Here is a 20,491-nt window from a genome sequence, read left to right as displayed (position 1 = left end):
GGTCCGTCCTCCTCAGTCAGCGTGCCACACAAAGCAGGGCTTCGCCAGAGGCCTGGAGAGCAGCAGAGAGCCGCAGGTGGCACCAGAGCCCAGGGCACAGGACCCGTGTCCCTGTGCCAATGCCAGGGGGAGGCTGGAGCCCGCCAGGCGCCAGGGCAGGAGGGGGCCGAGCCCTCTCCCATGGATACAGCAGCATCCCACAAAACCTCACCTTGGCCACGTGCCAAGCGCAGGAATAGAGGGAGCAGGCTCTGGCTCAGGATTCTCACTTGCTGTGCATTTGTATGTACAGAACATCAAGGCAGACCACAAGCAGAGCTGCCCAAAGCTCAGAGTGCCATCACGGTATTGAAGAGGAGGAACAAAGATGAGATGAGAAGAATTCAAGAGGCGATTCATCTCCATCAGCACAGGAGCGATCAACAAAACCAGAAATAGTGGCAGCCACTCCACTCATGAGGCATCCTCTCTCTTGTTCTCTACAGAACCTTTACAAACAGATGCTGGCAGAGCTGCAGGAAACTGAGGCTAGGAACAAGGCAAGGAAGAAGAGGCCAGAAGAAATTCTTGAAATCATCATAAAGAAATTTAAACTCCTCCTTCAGGAGAAAATGACTCTAGATGCGAAAGTGAGTGAAATAGCAATAGCCTCTGCAGTCACCAAACTGGTGCTTTCTGCCATTCTTGCCTTTCCTCTGCCCAGCAGGGGAGGGGTGGGGTGATGCCTCTTAAATGCCACCCTGCTGAGGCCTCTATCACAGCTGCTCTGAAGGACACTTCCTGGTCTGCTGAATCTCAGCTCTTGACTTGGACAGTGGGATTAGTCCTTTTTACATCTTGCTCAGAAGTCATCCAAAAAAAGTCCTGGTGACTTCTTCCAGGTCCCCTTGTTTCTTGGGGTTTTTGCAGGTGTACATGATCACTCAGATAGATTTGAATACAAGCCACAGGCTATCTGTATCCCTTGTGAATCTGCTCCTGTCCTGTTCTTTCCCTTTCCTCACAGTGGATGACTCCTGGCTGACAGGGACAAGCTGTAGTCTCTGACTGCTTTGTTCTCTTTGACTTGAGGTGCATGTGTTGACATCCTACCTGGAAGCCTTTGAAGAGTTCCAGCAAATGACAGGAGACCAAGAGACCCAAGACTGGAGTGAGGCCCAGGAACCAAACCAACCAGAGATGCTGCAGGATAAGCACATCCCCAGGATGGTGCAGGAAAAGACAAATCAAGACCGGGAGGTAAAAACATTAGAACGAGGAGCTGCAATGTGCCTGCAGCCTAAGAGGGGGAAAGGAGTCCTTGGGAGGATGTAGAGCGGTCATTGCTGCAGTCATCCTTCAGAACATGAAACTGGCCATGAACTCGAGTTAAACCAACCTTTGGTTTTGACCATTTGGTTTCACAAGCGGACAGCCAAACCAATCTAGTTGAAGAGCTCTGCATGTGGCTGACAGCAGCTTTCCTAAGGGCTTGCATTTGAAATGGGATCTCAGGGCAATCTCTGCCGGCCACTTTCCTGACACAAACTCATTTCTTGTCTCAGATCTGCAGTGGCCTTCTCACTGAAGCAGCTGCTTCAGCAGCAGCAGCAGCAGCAGCATCCCAAGGAGCCTTTGCTCTCCAGCTGGAGAAGTGGAGCTGGGGCACTTGGTTCACCTCCTGTGCTGACCCAGCTGCCGCTCAGCAACAGCGGATCGAGGATGACTCCCTGCAGCAATGGAGTACGTCTGCTGTCTTTCTTGTCTGAGCGACAGTGTATTGTGTGCACGTGTCAGCATAGCTGTACCAAAGGGTCCTCCTCAGTTTGGTGTCACAAGGACATTTAGGACTGCCCACGGGAAGTGCTGGCAGTGCTTTGAGGCAGCGAGAGAGCGCCTGGCTGTTCCTGCTGCCTCTGAGGGCAGCTTAGACTGGGCTTCCCTCTGGGCTGAAGGCAGAAGCAGGGATTGTTCCTGCATCAGCAGAAGGCTGTGACTGCTTGAGTGACTAGCCATGGGCAGAAGCCCACCTCACATCAGTCTCTCAGAAAACACATCAAGTCCTTTGTGATTCTGCAGCACAAGGCATTTAATCTGCTTCTTGTCCATAACAGCTGCCAGTGCTGTGCTCTCAGATAAGACCTGGTGGGGCTGAGAGCAGAGCCCAGTGGATTCTGGGTCTACCATCACCTGTTGGGACAAGAAGGCCATTGATCTGCACCTCGCTGTGTCTGATCTCAAAGCCCATCCTGTTGTGTCCTGAATGGGGGCAACAGCTTGTACAGGGCTCAGGCTGCCTGTGGCTTCTTCCCACTGCTTGTCAGTGCTCCTGCTTGGGCTTTGCCAGCCTTGTTGTGGTAGCTGCCCTGTCCCTGAGGGCTGGTGGGACTGCAGAGGCTGGAGCCTTCCTTAGCTGGGAGAGTCCTGCTGCTGCCCAGCACTGCAGCACGGAGCTGCCTGGGGCAGCAGCCCCTCGTCTGGGCCGGCTTCTGCATCGCACGGCCTGGCCTCAGGAGAGGGTCAGCATCTCCTCTGGCAGCTGTCTGTGTCACGCTGGCGCCTCAGGAGCACTGCTGTCCTCTCTGCCCGTGCCCGCCGTGCCGAGTTGGGAAGATGGGGATGTGTGCAGTGCCCAGAGGGGGAGTGCAATGGGAGCGACTGATCCGCGCTGTCAGGGTGAAGAGAAGCAGTGTGGTTCTTCACAGGGGCACAGGCCAGGGTGATTTTGAGCTCAGCCTGCTCATAAAGGGTGAGGGTGCTGATGTTGAAAGTCCCATCGGGATTGGTTATAGCATGAGCTGCTCTGGTTTACAAACACAGAGGCATTCTTCTGGTAAACTGCTGCAAGGTGGAAAAGATGAGAACACTTGCAATATTCCTCCTGTTGTGAAATTGGCATCTATTCAGAGGAATTGATTCTAGATGTCAAGGTGCATTTAATCTTAGCAAGTAGGAAATCTTTTGTTGAACCTCACAGTGCTTTTTCTCAAGCAAACAAAGGCACTATTAGTTCAAAGTCTCCTTAATGTTTGTAGATGACAAACTTTCTTGCCTTGGTATCTGTTTTCTTCTGGTCTCTGTCTCCTCTGAATCTGTCTCCCTGTGCTTCCCTGTGTGTCCACTGTCAAGAGGTCTCTCTCTTCAAAGGATGCTAGAAAATCAGTGTCTGTGCCAGCCACTTGTGCTGCAGAACATCTGCTTTCTTGTTGTTGTTCCTGTTCCTGTTCTTGTTAGCCATCTGTCCACAAAGGGAGGGCTCAGAGCCCCAGGCAGTGGGACTACATTTTGTATCCCCTAGAAAGCAGGATCTCTGCTTTCAAGTGAGCATTTTGCATTTTGTTTCCCCCAGGGAGAATGGTGAAGATGGAAAATCCCATGATGAAATACACTAATCTGGAATATATTGGCAGGGGGTGAGTCCAAGCAATGTTGATTTTACAAAACTATGCACCAGGTTTTTTGCTGGTGGAATAGCTATCGTGTGAATTCAGACAAGCTACCAACGTGTTCAGACACTAGGCTTAGATTGTCAGTGCTGATCAGAATTTGTAAATGTGGTCAGAAGGCATTGTCAAAGACGTCTCCATGTTTCCAGCATCCTGCAGGCCTTAGGCATTTACAGCTGAGATCTCCTGTGTGGGTTGGCTTTCACTGCAAGATCTAAATGACTTCTCCTTTCTTTGCTGCTGTTTTGTTTCTAGGACTTTTGGAGATGTTTGTAAAGCACTCGACACTGCCACAGGAGGAGAGGTAAATGTCAACAGCTGCCGCAGACTCTGCTGCACTCGAGGGCTTTCCCCTCTGCTGTGAGCTGGGGCTGGAGCTTTGGATAGAGCTGTGCTGAAAAGGCACAAGAAGCACAGACTGGTGCCAGCCTGCAAAATACATTTGGGGCTTTGTCCTTCTCAGCTGCCAGAAGGAAGGCACGGAGGCCAGCGGTTCCTTTCAGAGAAGGACGCGCTCACTCGCCCTCCATGGCTAAAACAAAGGTGGTGCCTTAGAGCACCTCACTGCCCTTTGGGGCTACAGCTTCAGAGTCCTGAATTCTCATTTCTGGCTGCCAGCAAATACATCTGAAAGTTCCTGGTAGTTCCTTAGCCACCTGCAGTGCTGCACTTGGGAGCTGCACGTAGGGAGAGATCTGCAAGGCGTCCCTAAAAACCTAAGCTCTGCCCATAGCCCAGGATGTATCCACAGAGTATCAAGGCCTGGATTACTTCTTCTGAATCCCATCCAAAGTAGCAGAGAGTGTGGTCAGAGCTTTGTGGGTGATGGTTGAGACATAATTGTTACCAAATGGTCAAGGCAAAACATCAGTGGCCCCACATGTCCTGTAACTGGCCCCCAAGGCAGCAGAGACGTGGGCTGTTGGAATGTCTGTTCCCATTAACAAGTCTAATCACAAGGCAGTTTGGTGCAGTTTGGCTGAGTCATCCAAAATCACTTACTCCATGTGAGAAGTTGTTCTCATAAAACCAATTTTTACTGTTACTGATTTTCAACATCATTTTAGGTGGCCATAAAAAAAATAAATCTTCAAGAACTGATCAGAAGGAAAGTAACCTTTGAGGAACTCATGGTCATGAAAATTAATAAGCACCTAAACATTGTGAATTGTTTAAAGAGGTGAGTGGTTGTTGTTTTATCCCTGCAACATTTGTTTACAGACTACTTTTGTTTACAGTTAAAAACCCACTTTGGTCACTGGCAGAAAATAGAGCTGTTAAATATTGTTTAATTATTATTGCTCTACTTATCTCCAGTGGATGGAAAGAGAGTGCATTTTGTCTGCATTAATCTACCCTGGCAAACACAGTTTGAAAATTTTTCAAAACATGGGTCAGCCCTACTTTACCAATTCAATACCCTGTATGTTCACTGCCTCCACATTCTTTTGAGGCTTAATTTTTTCAAATTTTTTTCAGCACCTTTTAAGTTCTGATAAACCATCTATAGAGGATTTCCCTTGGATTGTTGTCCCTTTTCCATTGCTGTGCATGCCAGGAAGACTAGGTGTTTATTTCCAGAAATAGCATGTGTGACAGGTTTTTTATCTGAGCTTTTACTAAACTGCACTTTTTGCTTGCTGGCCATCTAAGCCATCTCCTTTTTCACAGCTGTGCCTTTCTTCTTGAGACTGAACAGATTGCAAACAATGCAGAGCTGAGAGGGAATGTCTATTCCTTTTATTCTGTCCACATCACAAAGGCACCTGGAAACAACCATTGTTGTTTCCAAACAGCAACGCTGCCATGCATGTTTATCTCCATGCCCTTGTTTCCTTCTTTCAGCTACCTTCTGGGTGATGAACTCTGGCTGGTTATGGAGTACATGGATGGAGGTGCCCTGAGCGATGTCATCAGTGAGACTCACATGTCTGAAAGAGAGATTGCAGCCGTCAGTCGGGAGGTCAGCAATCCCATCTGTGCTGCCGAGGGCTTGGGCAGGATTGTCTGGGAAACAGGGGCTTGGAACGGGAGTGATTTCATGCATAATGCTTTGTTTGTGTGTTGCTGCTATGCAATGGGCAAGCAAAAGCATCTCAAGTGAAATGCCTGCCAGGGCCCCTACACTCACTGTATTGTGTTCCTGTACTCTTATCTCCTGCTGTTGTATGCTGGCTCTGTCTCATATTTGTATTTGCTGTTCCCCACCTTGCCTCTCTAAACCTTTACCTCAAGCCTGTCTGCACTGCATTTCTTGCCTGTAAAAGCAAAGGTGCTGGGGGCAGGATTTGAAACTAATGGCTAAGAAAAAGAGACTAATTTCTCACAGTCCTCAACTGAAAAGTATAGTAGTCACACAAATTAGTGTTTGCTGCAGGAAGGTGACTGATGTGATACTTCCAAGTCTGTGCTGAGGCCAGCAATAAAACCTTTGTCATGTAGCCTCCCACCCAAAAGTGATCCACTTCACACTGCAGGGGCTTTTTATTTCTTGGCAAACCCTTGTCTGGAGAGAGCACATCCCCTGCAGCAGCAGTCATCCTGGCTGGTTTGCAGGGGACAGTCTACAACAGCAGGTGCTGTTGCTCTTTCAAAGGCTGACATGCCTTTCTTTAGAAAGGTCCTGCTCTGCAAGTGTTGCAACAAGCTCTTCCTCTCAGTGGCACTGTCTTCTGCCATTACTCCCCATTCCCCTGGGGAAAGGGAATCTTTTAGAGCGGTTTCCTTTCTTTTGTAATGAAATCACATCACTTAGTTTTGCTCTCCTGTTTCTGTTTTCTCTCTCAGTGCCTGCAAGGACTGGATTTTCTTCACTCCAACCACATGATCCACCGAGGTCTGAAGAGCTGCAACATCCTTCTCGGAACCAACGGCTCTGTCAAGCTGGGTCAGTGTATTCTTGGTCAGGTGCAGCATTCCAGGGATGTGGGTGTGGGGCTGCTTGGAGTGACTGCCAGCTCCCCAGAAATGGTGCTGGTGACAGTGCAGGGACCCCTCTGTGAGCTGGTGACATGGTTGCAATGTGCACAGAGGTATGACAAGGAACCACAAGCAGTCAACAGTGGCATTGGCTTGTGTGTGTCCTTTCAAGAGGGAGGGAGCTACAAGTCTAAAGCTTCAGATAAAAAATCCACTGCTGGAGGTAGTGTAAAAAAATGATGAGGTTTTTTTGAAATGGACAATTCCTTATTTCCTTGTGTTATAAATGAAAAATGAAAAATGGCCAATTTTGATAAAAAAATTAAAAATAAAATTTATTTCGCGACCGTAATACATTCCCGACAGCCACCAATCAATCGGACAGCGTACCACCCCCGGGAGGTGAGCCGGATGGACGTGAGATTGGTCTCGCTAGCACCAAATTCTCCTCGTCCACACTGGCTGCTCCAAGGTAGCAGTTCTTATACGATTTATTTTGCCCGCGGCAGAGTCTCTTTGTCTCCTTCTAAGTTCTGCATATTCAAGTTGGTTTCATTCTTCGGTTCGGGCTGCACAAAACCTTCATCTGGGAATAGAATAATATGTTTCCTTGATTCCTGGAATCTGGCATTCAGATGGAAGGTGTTGATGGCTTTGGTCATCTCAGATAGGTACCTCGTCCGGGCCATCATCGCTTGGGCGTCACTGGGTGCATGCTTCTGTGAATGCCCATCTCCTGTGCAGCCCAGGTTGTATTTCGCATGTAAATGTGGTGACGCCACTCTGCCCATCTGCCGTGGTTTCGCCATCCTGGGGAAGATGTGTACCGGCCGTTTATTTTACACATATATATTTCATACATCTTTTATTTCCACAAATTACTAACCATATTTCTAACACTTGGCTAAAGCCCTGAGGAAATAGAGCAGGGACAGATTTCCAGCAAATGACACAGTGCATTCTTAGACTGAGAGTGGGGAATTTTTTTGCTTAGTTTCCTAAATGGAGCTGGCTTTGATGGTTTTTTGTTTTCTCCACAGCTGACTTTGGCCTCTTTGCTCAGCTCACTCCTGAGCAGAGTAGACAGAGCTCCGTGGCCAGCACTTCTGGGTGGATGGCGCCTGAAGTGGTGACAGGTCAACCATATGGCCCCAAAGTGGACATATGGTCTTTTGGAATCGTGGGCATTGAAATGGTGGAAGGAGAAGCTCCTTACTGGAAAGAAACTTCTGGCATGGTAAGGAGCAAATACTGACTGATCCCTCTGTCTTTCTCACCTGTCCCGTGTTCTGTGTGCCACTGGACAAAATCCCGTTGCCATCTGCTGGCACCACTTCCACCAAGATCCCCTCCTAAAAATGTCCCTGCAGCACATCAGCATCTGCTGTAGATTTGGATTTCCCTTTCCGTCAGAAGGGAAGTGGCAGTTCAGAAACCTAAGCAGCTCAGACACCTAACCAGTTCAGAAACCTGCCATTTAGGCCTCCAGGCATGCCTGGCATTTCTCATTTGCTTTTTGAACAGTGTTGGAGCTCTGTCTCTGAAGGACAAAAATTTTTCAGTGGAATGATTGGATGTGTGATAAATATCCTTCAAAATGGAGGTTCAATCATCCTAGTTTCAATTGTATAGCAAAAGAAAACTGGAAATTGAAAAGGAAGAGAAAATGGATAAGAAAAAAAGGAAAAGGAAGAGAAAAAATAAAAGAAAATGAAAGAGAAAGAGAAAGAGAAAGAGAAAGAGAAAGAGAAAGAGAAAGAGAAAGAGAAAGAGAAAGAGAAAGAGAAAGAGAAAGAGAAAGAGAAAGAGAAAGAGAAAGAGAAAGAGAAAGAGAAAGAGAAAGAGAAAGAGAAAGAGAAAGAGAAAGAGAAAAAGAAAGAGAAAGAGAAAAAGAAAAGGAAAAATAAAGAGAAGGAGAAAAAGAAAGAGAAAGAAAGAGAAAACGAAAACGAAAACAAAAAAGAAAAAGAAAAAGAAAAAGGAAAAGAAAGAAAAAGAAAGAGAAAGAGAAAAAGAAAAAGAAAATGAAAAAGGAAAACAAAGAAAAAAAAAGAAAGAGAAAGAGAAAAAGAAAATGAAAAAGAAAAAGAAAGAGAAAGAGAAAAAGAAAATGAAAAAGAAAAAGAAAGAGAAAAAGAAAATGAAATAGAAAAAGAAAGAGAAATACAAAAAGAAAGAGAAAAGAAAAAGCAAAAGAAAGAGAAGAAGAAAGAGAAAGAGAAAGAGAAAGAGAAAGAGAAAGAGAAAGAGAAAGAGAAAGAGAAAGAGAAAGAGAAAGAGAAAGAGAAAGAGAAAGAGAAAAAGAAAAAGAAAAAGAAAGAGAAAGAGAAAAAGAGAAAGAGAAAAAGAAAATGAAAAAGAGAAAAAGAAAGAGAAAGAGAAAGAAAAAGAAAGAGAAAGAGAAAAAGAGAAAGAAAAAGAGGAAGAGAAAATGAAAGAGAAAGAGAAAAAGAAAAAGAAAGAAAAAGAAAGAGAAAAAGAAAGAGAATAAGAAAAAGAGAAAGAGAAAGAGAAAAAGAAAAAGAAATAGAAAAAGAAAGAGAAATAGAGAAAAAGAAAAAGAAAAAGAAAATGAAAGAGAAAGAGAAAGAGAAAGAGAAAGAGAAAGAGAAAGAGAAAGAGAAAGAGAAAGAGAAAGAGAAAGAGAAAGAGAAAGAGAAAGAGAAAGAGAAAGAGAAAAAGAAAAAAAAAGAAATGAGGAAAAAAACACCAAAGCAATGCCCAAGCAGTTCTGCTTGCTTTTCTCTTTATTAACCAAAGCACATCAATTTTCCTCCATTCTGTAGTATCTTTTCCAAATCCTGCAGGTCTTCAAAACTTTCAGGCTTTCAAATCGTCTGTACATTGTGGGTGGCCTGGAGAAGTTTAGGATGTGTTTTGCTCCGACTGCAGTTGGAATTGTATGCCAACCCTTGGCTGTTTCTTGGTGCTTTAACAAGTTGGTGAGCTTGCAGCCAGGAGCCTGGGCTGGGATCCACCGTGGGCAGTCGGCGCCGGTGCTGTGTTTCTGCAGCACAGGAGCAGGGCCATCCCTGGGCTGCACAGTTCTAATGGCAGTGAGGACTCCAGCTCCCCACCGTGTCCAGTGGCTGAGCTCAGCTGCAGAGGGACAGGATAAAACCCTCTTTGTGACCTCTGCTGGTGTGGGAAAAGTGAAGGAAATTTTCCTCTGGGTTGAACAAGAAAGTCACAAAGTCTCTTTGGTCACCATCTGTTTCAGTGCCACCAGCACAGAGCTCTTACTATGGTGGCAGGCACTTTCATGGAGACTCCAAGGCCTCTTTCCATTGTTATTGCTGTCTATTTTAGATGGATTCTGCTTCTGCATTTTTTAAAAGAGGAGAAAAAAAAAACTTGATGATTTTTGTTTTATGGCAGCTGTGCTTAAGGGACCAACAAGCACTGCAGAGATTATTTTCATGTAATAATCCTTGGAAATAGTATAGATAGAGCAAACTTCCCCTTCCAAATTGCCTGTCAGGTGTGTGTGAACCCTCAGAGAAACAAAACATGCTTTTGTTGATGTAGTTCCCACTGAGTAGGTCAGTCAATGAAATCAGCTGCCAAGGCAAGATCTGCTGAATGTTGGAAAAGCTGTGGCTGCATCAGGGTTTCGGTGTTTGGTTGGTGAAGGAAAGGCATCTCTGGGTCTCTGCCAGGGCAGAAACTGCCACTGAAGAACAGGGGTTAAACAGTGGGATCTGGGAGAGCAGTTACAGATGTGAAAGCAGCAGGTGGAGCCTCGTGTTTCCTTTTCCCCAGCCTCGACTCGTGATAGCCAGACGAGGGATACCAAAGCTGCTGCAGCCCAACCTGTTTTCACCTTGGCTGTGTGACTTCCTGAGCTGCTGCCTGTAGACAGACAAGGAGCAGCGCTGGTCTGCCAAGGAGCTCCTGCAGGTAAAATGCAAAGGGGCTGCAGGTGAAACAGGGTGCGAGGGATGGGCTCCTCCTCCACGGAAGTCCAAGGGCATCAGATGAGCCCCCTTCCTCCTCACCTCCACTCTTGGTGCTCTTCAAATGAAAATGGCGAGGAGTCCTAGACTGGGCTGGGCTGGCAGGGCCCTGTAAAGGTCATCAGGTGCAAGTGTCCTGCAATGCGCAGGGACATCTTTAAAGAGATCAGGTTGCTCAGAGCCCCTTCCCACCTACCATGGAATGTTTGCCCCATCCCTGCCCAGGGATGGGGCACCTGCCATCTCTAAGGGCAACCTGTGTCAGGGTTGCATCATGTTCCAAGTAAACAAGATCTTCCTTAGACCTAATCTGACTCAATCCCCATTATATATTATAAATATTATCTCATGTCCTATTGCAACTGTTAAAAAAGTTCCTACTTCCTGAGAATCCCCTTTGAAATACTGGAACATAGCAATGAAGTCTCCCTGGGGCCTGTTCTCCTCTAGGCTGAATAACTCCAGGTGTCTCAGCTTGTCCTCAGAAGAGACGTGCTCTGTCCTCTGACTGCTTCTGTTGCCCTGTTTTGTAATTTGGTGGTGTGCTCCATTTTATCCAATGGCAAAAGAATTGAAGTAGAGCAATGCAGAGTACAGAGACATGCAAAGGTGGTGCAGGAACCCAAGGAAGCCAGGCCTGGCCGAGTGGTCAGAGATTTGGCTGTGGGCAGGAGGGGCTGTGGGGGGCTCACTGTGAGCCTCTGAGGGGCCCTGGTTGTGCCCCCACCCCACCCTTCGAGGCTTCTGGCACGCAAACAGGGAGAGCTGAGAGGGACTTGTCCCAGCCCCATCTGCTGCCTGGCACGCTCAAGCAGACAGGAACTGCCCCAGGGTTACTGCCAGGTTGTGTGGCAGAGAGGGAAGTGCAGCAGCCAGTGCCACTGGGCTGTCCCTGCTGGGAAGGAAGGTGCCATCCAGCACAGGAGGGGCAGGGCAGGGCATGGAAAGGTAGACACTGCTCTGTCTCCCTGTGGGAATCAGCACAGTGCCTGTTGTTCAAAGAGAGGGACCAATGTGAGGCTTTGGAGTTTCCTGAAAAGAAGAAACTCCAAGGACAGAAAGCAGAATTTCTAGAGCACTGGCAGGGCAAAAATCCCAGCAAGATGAAGACACCTGGTTAAACAGATGAGTGGGAGTCTGGGCCAGGTTTGCCGGTGATGGCAAGGTCCTGCACATAAAGATGGAGGTGCAGATGGTCCATCTTTCTGGATCTTTCTAGGAGCCAGAGGAATCCTGTGAAGCACTGAGCTCGGAAAGTCATGGTTCATTGATTTTTGTTGATTTTCTTTTTTCCTTTGGGCAGCATCCATTTGTAAGATTTGCTGAGCCTGTGTCCAGCCTGGTGGCACTGATTGTTTCAGTGAAGAAGAGGAAGGACCAAAGAAACTGAAAATCACATCAGGACCATTTACTTCTCAACCGGCACAGGGCAGGATTGTAGGTTCGGACAAGGGTTAGGGTTAGGGTTAGAGTTGGGGTTAGGGTTAGGGTTGGGGTTAGGGTTAGGGTCAGGGTCAGGGTTAGGGTTAGGACTAGAGTTAGGACGAGGGTTAGGACTAGGATTAAGGTTCAGGTTAGGGTTTAGGACTAGGCTTAGGTTTCGGTTATGATTGTCTAATAGGCCTGCTGAGTAGGATTAGAAATTAATAAAGTTTCTGAAACCAAAACTCTCCCTGAAATTTCCTTCCTTCTCACTCTCTGAATAAGCTCTTGATTTCCTTGTAAATTTTCTTTTGTTTCTTAAAGGTGGAAGTCACCCATACAGTGTCTTTGGTATGGTGTCAAATTGGGGAATGCTCATCCTCATTTATGCTCTCCAGACCATGCTGCTTTTGGAATGTAACCCACTGGCTGGAAGGAGGCCCTTGGAGCTGCAGGAGGCAGCAGCCGGGCCCTGGGTGCCTCTTCCTGGCAGCGGGCGAATCCTCCGCTCTCAGAGCCCAGGTGGCAGCTGGCTGCTCCCGAGGGGAAGCGTAGCCGTGCTGGGCACAGCCCAGACTGGAGGCATTGGCCGTCTGGAGTCTGCCCAGGAGCAGAGAAAGGCCAGGGGCAGCCCAGGGCCGGTGGCCTGGCTGAGGATTCCTACTCTTGTGCCAGCTGCCCTGTGACTCCTGGCAAAGGGCAGCAGTGTGTGCAGCACTCTGGGCAGCGGCGCAGGGAGCCGGGCTGCTGGGCAGGCTGGAGCACAGGGCAGCGTCCTTCAGGCACGGCACTTCTGCCAGGGCAAGCCAGGCCAGCCTGAGGCACTGACAGCTTGGCAGCTCCCATCTGCAGGAGCCAGTGCCTCCCACAGCTCTGCCAGGAAGCGCCTGCAGGCCTGCAGTTCTGCCCTGAGCCACAGCAAAGGTGTGAAATGCAGAGTGCTTTGCAGAAATATTCAGGGCCAACAGGCCAGCCTGCTTTGTGCTCTCTGGAGCACAGCAAGCGCTGTGCAATGCTGCTCTGAGCTGCTGGGAGAGAGGTGTTAGAAATAAACAAACTCTTAGTTACCATTAAATGGAGACAAAGTCATTAAAGTAAAAGAGAACCTTCTTCTTAGTAAGGATTCAACTGAGCCGGCTGTGTATCTCTGTCTCCTGAGAGCTGAACATACACACACACCAACACAATGCTGTTTTTGATTGCTTTTCACAGCCTTGGGTGATCCCCTTCCCCTTTGGCTGGGTGCTAGGCAACTTATGTTCTCTCCTGACAGCCTACTTTTCTGTCCCCTCTCCTCTTCTCCTACCTCTCTTTTATTCTGGTGTTCAACCCTGCTCCTTTTCCAACTCACAGCAACACCCAAGAAATTAACTGGAACAAATGCAAACCAGAACTAACACCACCTAGCACCAACAGCTTTCATTCTTTTTTCTAATAACCTTTTGGCTGCAGCAAAATATGACCTCCTATCTCCCTGAGGGAATCACGAGCCTAATTTCAACATGATTTTGGGATGATGATGCATCTTCAGTGAATAGGTTTTCTTTTGGGAAGTGTATAAGCACATGAGTTCAAGGCTGCAGGGCAAACCAGTTTTTGTTTGTTAGTTAGAAATTTTCATTATGACCTTCCCATGCATAGTTTTTTAACCTTTCTGTAATATCAAATGACCTCAGTTCTGTGATGATTACATCTGCAAAGGCCAAGAGTGTTGAAACACACAGACCCTGGGGGAGGCATCAGGGTATTTATTGTAGCAGCTTCTCCCTGTAAATAACCCCCTGCCAGGCTCAACTTGAGAGAAATTCTCAAATAATAGCCAACCATCAGCTTCTTTTTGGGTGGGATGAGGAACACCCATTAGCCCACTCCAGCACTGGAAATATTTCAATGCAATGAAGAAGCAGTGCCTACAGGAGAGAGACTCTTTGGCTCTGGGCTCTCTCTGGCACTTTCTGCTGCAAGGACATTCCCCTCTGGAGCATTCCCACCCACAGCAGCCCACAGGGGCTGGGGGGCAGAGGCAGAGGCTGGGGGTGCTCCCCTCTGGCCAGCCCTGCGGGAAGTAGGCATGGGAAAGGCCCAAACCCAGCCAAGTGCTGGTTCTGGAGGTGCTGGGAGCAGCCAGGGAGGCGGCACCAAACGGACACATCTGAAGGTCTCTTCTGCCCCAGGTGAATCCGGGACTCAGGAATTGCTCCGGGCCAGGTGCAGCACCTGGCGCTTGGCCTTGTGGGACCTCATGAAGCTGTCAGATGAGGTTGTGTCCCACTTCTCAAGCTTGTCCAGGTTCCTGTGCATGGCCATATCCTGCCATGGTGCCCCTGCCCGTCTCAGCTCCCCCATCCCCTGCAAACGTGCTGAGGGGGAGATTGATCCACTGCCTGTGCCATTGGGGAAGCCACAAAAGAGCCCCAGGGCCAAGGCAGAGCCCTGAGGGACACCCCCCATCCCCAGCCTGCAGCTGCACATGGAGCCACTGCCCACAAGTCCCTGGCTGTGTCCATCTGGCCAATGGCTGGTGCCCAGAGTAGCCCACTCTCCAAAGCCAGGGCTCTGCAGGGGGCACGTCAGGCTGTCAAGTGGGACCATTGCACAGTGGGCACACTGTGGGACTGCGGGAGGGGCCTGGGCACACCAAGGACTACAAGTGCCCAAGTCCGGGGGCTCCTCCATGCAGTTTCCAGTGGGCTCCGCTGCGGATGGGGCGCTGGGTGTGGCCCTTTGTGACACAGGGCCCTTGATGATGCTGGACATGACGGTGCCCACAGACCTTTGTGACATCAGAGGGCCCTTGATGATGCAGGACATGACGGTGCCCACAGACCATTGTGACATCAGAGGGCCCTTGATGATGCGGGACATGACGGTGCCCATAGACCATTGTGACATCAGAGAGCCCTTGATGATGTGGGACATGACGGTGCCCACAGACCTTTGTGACATCAGAGGGCCCCACCATAGCTGGGGGTATATAAGGGGTGCGGAGGCCTGGGGTGCCCAGTCCCGTGAGAGCCACTCTTGCAGAAGGAAGCAGCTCCCGGGATCTGTCCGTGCTACAGGACTGCAGAGATGGAAGTGAACAAGACAATCCTCAACTGCTTCCCATCACCCAGCCCCCTGCCCAGCTGGGGGCAAGACCAGGCCCTCAGCGGGCATCTGGTGGGGGCAGTGGGTGCCTCAGCCTGGCCACAGTCAGGCACTGAGGAGGAGGAGAAGCCCTTTGTCATCATGGAAGACGAGAACAAACCTGACACAGATGACAAGTGGGGAGACACTGGGGCTCGAGAGTATCGCCTTTGGGAAGGAGCGACAGGCTGTGAATTGTACCAGCTGGTACAAGTAATGACAGCGAAGGCAGCGTCGCCACACAGAGCTGGGAGTCCCCAAGAGTTGCACCAGTGGGAGGGGGCTGTGAGGGCGGCCTGGGGAGACAGGGCACAGCAAGAGCTGTACCAGCTGGCTCAGAGAGAGAGTGAGGACTGGACCTCAGCTGGGGATGATGAAGACTGGGAATACTACCCCCAGACTGAGCTTTCCCAAGAATATCTAGGTGAGGCAGAGCCAGAGCTGTCCCAAGGAGAGGTCAGCAGCTCTTCCGAGTGGGAAGACTGTAGCGAGCCAGAGCTCAAAGCCCTCCAAGATGTTTCCACGGAGGAAGACAACAGCAGTGGCGCAGACCTCACCCAGGACAGCCATGAAAGCATGAGCAACTTTAGCTTCAGGCCCACTCCCTTCCTGAGGGAGGACTACAAGGACGACTGGGATGAAGTCAGCGTCCTCGAGCCGTACGAAGCAGAAGGCAGTGCCCAAAGGCTGTCAGCTCCTGAGGCAGACGAGCTGCCAGTGCTCTTCCCTCTGGAGGCCTGGGTTGAGAGCCGGGCACCGGAGTCACCGTGCGCCTCGCTTCCCTCCCTGCACAGCGAAGCCTCCGAGGGCCAGCAGGGCTCCGAGGCAGGGCCGCAGAGCCCGGAGCCTGCCCCGCTCAGCCCTCTCGAGGCCTCAGCTCCCCAGACGGGAGCGCAGGCCCCCAGGCAGCAGCCGGCTGCCCTCAGCAAGCGGCCCGGCCGCCTCAGGCGGGCGCTGCGGGCGCTGCGGGCGCTGTTCCGCTGCCGCTGCCTGGCGCCGCAGCCGCAGGAGTAGCGCCCGCGCCTGCCCAGCCCGGGCCTGCAGATGGCGGCCGGCCCGGGGCCCAGGGAGCCCTGGACATGGCCCCGCAGCCTCAGCTGCCCCGGCAGCCCTGGAGCGGCCCAGGGGCATCTCCCCAACACCCACAGTCACCACAGTGGCCAGCCCCACACAGCACGCGTGGGACACGACTGCAGCCAGGGCGCTCAGCAGTGAATCCCACAGAGTGATCAAGGTGGGAAGAGACCCTGACGGTCACCCAGGGCCACTGGCAGTGTGGCAGCACCACCATCGCCGCAAAACCACGTCCCCAAGGGCCACATCTGCAGAGCTCTTCAACGCCTCAGAGACAGTGACTCCACCAGCTCCCTGGGCAGCTTCTTCCAATGCCCCTCTGTCAGAGAAAAATTGCTTCAGATATTGAATCGGAACCTCCCCTGGAAATCAATGGCCATTTCCTCTCACCCCGAAAGGACTCCATGCTGGTCTTTTGGGATTGTATCCCTGAAGAATGGCACAGATGAGAGGTGTTGCTCCATGGATGTGACTGCAGGACTTGGACTGATACCATTATTCCCACTTAAGAAATAGTTTAAGAGTTTAAGAAATAGTAATAGTAAAAAAAAAAAAAAATAGGAATAAGAAGATGAAGAAGATGTAGTAGTAGTAGATAAGAGGAAGACAAAAGAACAAGATAAAAATAATAAGTTTAATAAGAATAATAAGAATGAGAATAGGAATAAGAAGATGAAGATGAAAAAATAGTAATTAATATAAGAATATTAAAACATAAGAATTATAGTAAGCATAAGAAGTGAATAAGATTAATTAGAATGAGAATAAGAAGAATATTATAAAGAAGAAGAAGAAGAAAGAAGAGTGGTAGCGTTTAAGAAGAAGGGAAAGAAGAAAGAAGGGAAAGAAGAAGAAGGAATAGTAATAAGAATATTAAATAAAAATATACATCCGCACGTCTTCTAGAATCCCAGAAGGCAGGAGAGGACTTTAAAAAGTATCTACTTCCAACTGATCATCTTCTCAGCTCTCGCTCTCCAAGACCTCTTTCCTATTTCTAGCTCCCTAACTCCCATTTCTTGTTCAATAAAATCCATGTCAAATAAAATCTGGTTTTGTTCTCCTGTGGTCTCATTTGTGCCTTCACTGGGGCACAGGCACCTCTCCCTCATGACATCTTAACCCTGGATGGAACCACGGGCAGGGTCCCTTCCAGCCACAAGCCTTCCAGAATTCAGGGACTCCCTTCCCTTCTTCCCTCTGCTTCCAGCTGGAGAATGTGCAGCAAAGCCACCTTTCCTTTGCTGTCTGCTCTGGGAGCCCCCCTGCTGCTGGAGCTTGACTCTGCCAAAATGCACAGACCCACCTGGGGATGCTGCTGTCAGCCCCTATGCTCTGCAGAACCTCTTCTACCCATTTCAGGCTTCAATATTAAACACTAAGCAAAAGCAAATGTGTCAGATACTGCAAAGGCCATCTCCTGCAATTTCTCCTTGGCTGACGTTTGTGCAGGTGCCTCATCCTGGTGGAGGGGAGGCTGCTGCTGAGTATTCTTCCTCCTGAGCCCCTCAAGTGACAGGAATTTCAGTTGGGTTCACAGCTGTTCACAGCTACCAAATCGGCTGTCACAGACCTGACAAAGTATTGGGGCAGGACACAGCAAGTTTCACACAAAAGACATTACGATCTCACAACATAAGAAGCCAATATGGAGAAGGAGGAAGGTTTGTTTTATGCAATGTGCAAAAAAAAAAAAAAAAAAAAAAAAAAAATCAAATTTAAACACTGTAATGAGCTTTAAAATAACAAGGTTGCAACAGATGCTCATTTAATGAAATAACAGCAAACTTGCACATTTTCAAGTGTCTATTTAATCATAACACAGGTTCATCCTCACCACCATCCACTAGATTACCACAGACATATTGCAGCTTCCTGCAAACGTCATCTGATCACTTCCTCCTCAATTCCAATTAATTTGCCATAGCAAAGCACGAGGAAGCTGTGGCTGCTGCTTTGTTTGCTGAAGTTCAAGTGTATCCAACTCTGCCCATGGTTACAGGTGTTGTTTGTCACTGAATTACAGAACCAGGGACTGGGTTAGGGGGACCTTAAAGCCCATCCCGTGCCACCCCTGTCATGGCAGGGACACCTTCCACTGTCCCAGGTTGCTCCAAGCCCCATCCAAACTGGCCTTGGACACTGCCAGGGATCCAGGGATAGCCACAGCTTCTCTGGACAAAGCATAAGGAAAGTGGTTGTGCTTCTCCACAGATGTAAGTCAACCACAGTGGCAATAAAACCCTGGGCATAAGGATGTACTTAAAAACATCAGAGATGGTCCTTGTGCTTTTATAGGTAAAAGAAATCAAATGTTATATGAAAACAGTCAGGACTTCAATGCATTCAGAAAGGCCTTTCATGAATGTTAGGCAAGAGGACGGGAATTAGAAAATACCTTCAGCCAAGTAAAACTGGCTCCATTCAGTGAAACGATAGTAACCATTGGCTTTTTGTTGCCTCTGTGCTCTTACAATACTGTCCAGAATGACCATGTTCAGAGAAAGGGAACACAGAGCGGGCAGAAAAAAAAAGAATTATTGACAGCAGTTCTACAGCCCTCCTTTTACTTTAATACTCTATTTAAATATTCTGGCTGTTTCAAGGGCTTGGTAAAACTGGCTTTTGTAGACTGAACACAAAAAACAAACAGGAGAAAAATGCAGCATTTTCCCTCCTCAGCCAGAATACAGTCAAAGCACAGTGGTTAAGCGAAAGCATAGTAAGTTAATTACCAAGTATACAGCTGCTCCTACCTGGCAGAAAGCAAAGGAAAAAACATCCTATCAGTCATCAAATGCAGTTCCTAAATCTGGAAAAGCCTTACAAAAATAAACTTCCACGAAGAAGGGACCAGCTTCAGAGGAAAAAAGAATGATGCAGATAATAAAGATCATTATTTCAGAACAAAAAACTATTTCCAGTTTGACAGGAAAAAATTTTTTTGGCAAGGCAACTACTAAATATGTCATCTAGTTAAAAACAGCTTCTCTTCTTGTGGTTTGTTGGGGCAGAATGAGCAAAGAGATCTTCTACCAGATTCTTTTTTGATATCAAACACTGAAAGGGGGTGGGAAGGAGTCATTTCTAACCCCAATTTAGAACAACTTTATTCCTCTGCATGATCATCAGCACTTCTTATATCCACTGTCAACACATACAGAGGTCCAGATATTGACTAAGAACTCAGGGTAAGTTTTATGTCCTGCTTGAAACAGGCATGATAATCCTGACTCCCCAGTTTTGCAGACACACAGGGATATAAATACACAACTGTTGATGCTTTGGCAGAACTTCCATTTTGCAAAGCCCTTACTTGTGTAGTTTCTCATATATTTTAGAAAACAGCAAATGAGTCTCTAAATTACTAGTAGCAAAACAAGAGAATTTCTAGTAAGCATTGCTTGAAATTTTTATTTTTCAGTTTTGTGGCTAACTTTAAAGTTTCCCTGAGTTCTTTTGGGAGTTCTTTCTTGCACTCATGCATGGCTACTGCTGAAATTATATTACATTGGCCAATACATTTAAAGATATTTAAATTTTAAAATTAAATTTACAAAGAGAGGAGCTATAAACTTCAAATCAGTGAGCTGTTGGGGGAGAAGGGTGTTGTGAGCTTTCTGTGTGTTGGGTGCCAGAGGAAGCAAGTTCTGACCCACCTGTACTCACACGCTAAATGAGCACTGATTGACACAAGAGACACTGCTGCCCACACATTCCCCCACCAAACCCAGGAAGCCAAAACTGCATTTCCTTCAGTTTTCCAAATAGATTTTTTGATCCAAAATTCAAAAAGCTTAATTAAAATTATTTTTGAGAAATGCATCAGCTTCACAACCTGATCCCATGAGCTGTTCCATTATAAGCTGCAAAATATCCTGATCTCTGAAGTCTTTTTCAGCCTAAATTGTTGAGATCAGAAGAAGAAATGCGGCACTCAATATGAGTGATCAGCAAATCTCAGAACTTTATTGATAGGCACCCACATTTATATTGGTGTTAATGAGGCTAATACATATTGCAAAAGGCGAGCTCATTATTGGTTAGTTACTTATCAGCTAACTACGCCTACCTTAGCATTCTTGTGGCTACTGTGTTGCAGCTGTTCTCATCTTTCCTTCATATTTCTAACTAACGATCCTCTCCCCCATCCTGATGTTGCACCAAGGGCACAGTGCCCTTGCCTGATTTAGACACTGACTGCTGGCTCCTGTACCTGTCTCCTTCTTCCTTAACTTACGGTATTATAGCAGTGTGACCTTTGTCAGCTAGCTAACTGTCCACAAAATCCTCCACACTTCCCCTGTTTTTCTGTTGCACAAGCATGGTCTGATTAGATGTAGCAAATATCATCCTGAACATGGATGCCAGGGAGAAGAAAGAAGAAGGTCAGGGCATGCCCAAATCCTTCCATCTTGGAAACCCTGACCCCCACATACAGAATTCCAAACCCCCCTGTACAAGATTCAAAACCCCCCTGTACAGTGCTCCAAAATTTTTCCCTTCACCCTGTGATTGCTACTTAAATTTTGTGACCTGTAATTCTTCATATAAGGTTGGCAATTT

At 47.9% G+C, this 20,491-nt stretch overlaps 1 protein-coding gene and 1 long non-coding RNA gene across 3 annotated transcripts; both read left to right on the top strand.

Moving 5' to 3' along the window:
• The first annotated feature begins 532 nt into the window (after nt 1–532).
• Nucleotides 533–3,736, top strand: LOC135291082 (uncharacterized). Its single transcript, XR_010353948.1, has 4 exons — nt 533–629; nt 1,072–1,722; nt 3,329–3,392; nt 3,681–3,736. It is a non-coding gene; the product is annotated as an uncharacterized LOC135291082 (long non-coding RNA).
• An 880-nt stretch (nt 3,737–4,616) lies between these two features.
• LOC135290991 (serine/threonine-protein kinase PAK 1-like) lies at nt 4,617–10,668 on the top strand. 2 transcript variants are annotated; one of them, XM_064404989.1, is made up of 4 exons: nt 4,617–5,388; nt 6,213–6,312; nt 7,385–7,581; nt 10,107–10,668. In XM_064404989.1, the coding sequence occupies exons 1-4, from the start codon at nt 5,236–5,238 to the stop codon at nt 10,200–10,202; spliced, it is 546 nt and encodes a 181-aa protein (XP_064261059.1). In that variant the 5' UTR covers nt 4,617–5,235; the 3' UTR covers nt 10,203–10,668. The 2 variants fall into 2 exon arrangements, with proteins under 2 accessions (XP_064261059.1, XP_064261058.1); XM_064404988.1 differs by lacking the exon at nt 10,107–10,668 and adding an exon at nt 7,869–8,033.
• The last annotated feature ends 9,823 nt before the right edge of the window (nt 10,669–20,491 follow it).

The sequence above is a fragment of the Passer domesticus genome, chromosome Z (assembly GCF_036417665.1).
Source record: "Passer domesticus isolate bPasDom1 chromosome Z, bPasDom1.hap1, whole genome shotgun sequence".
Classification (NCBI taxonomy): domain Eukaryota; kingdom Metazoa; phylum Chordata; class Aves; order Passeriformes; family Passeridae; genus Passer; species Passer domesticus.
This window is presented reverse-complemented; position numbering and strand designations above follow the sequence as displayed.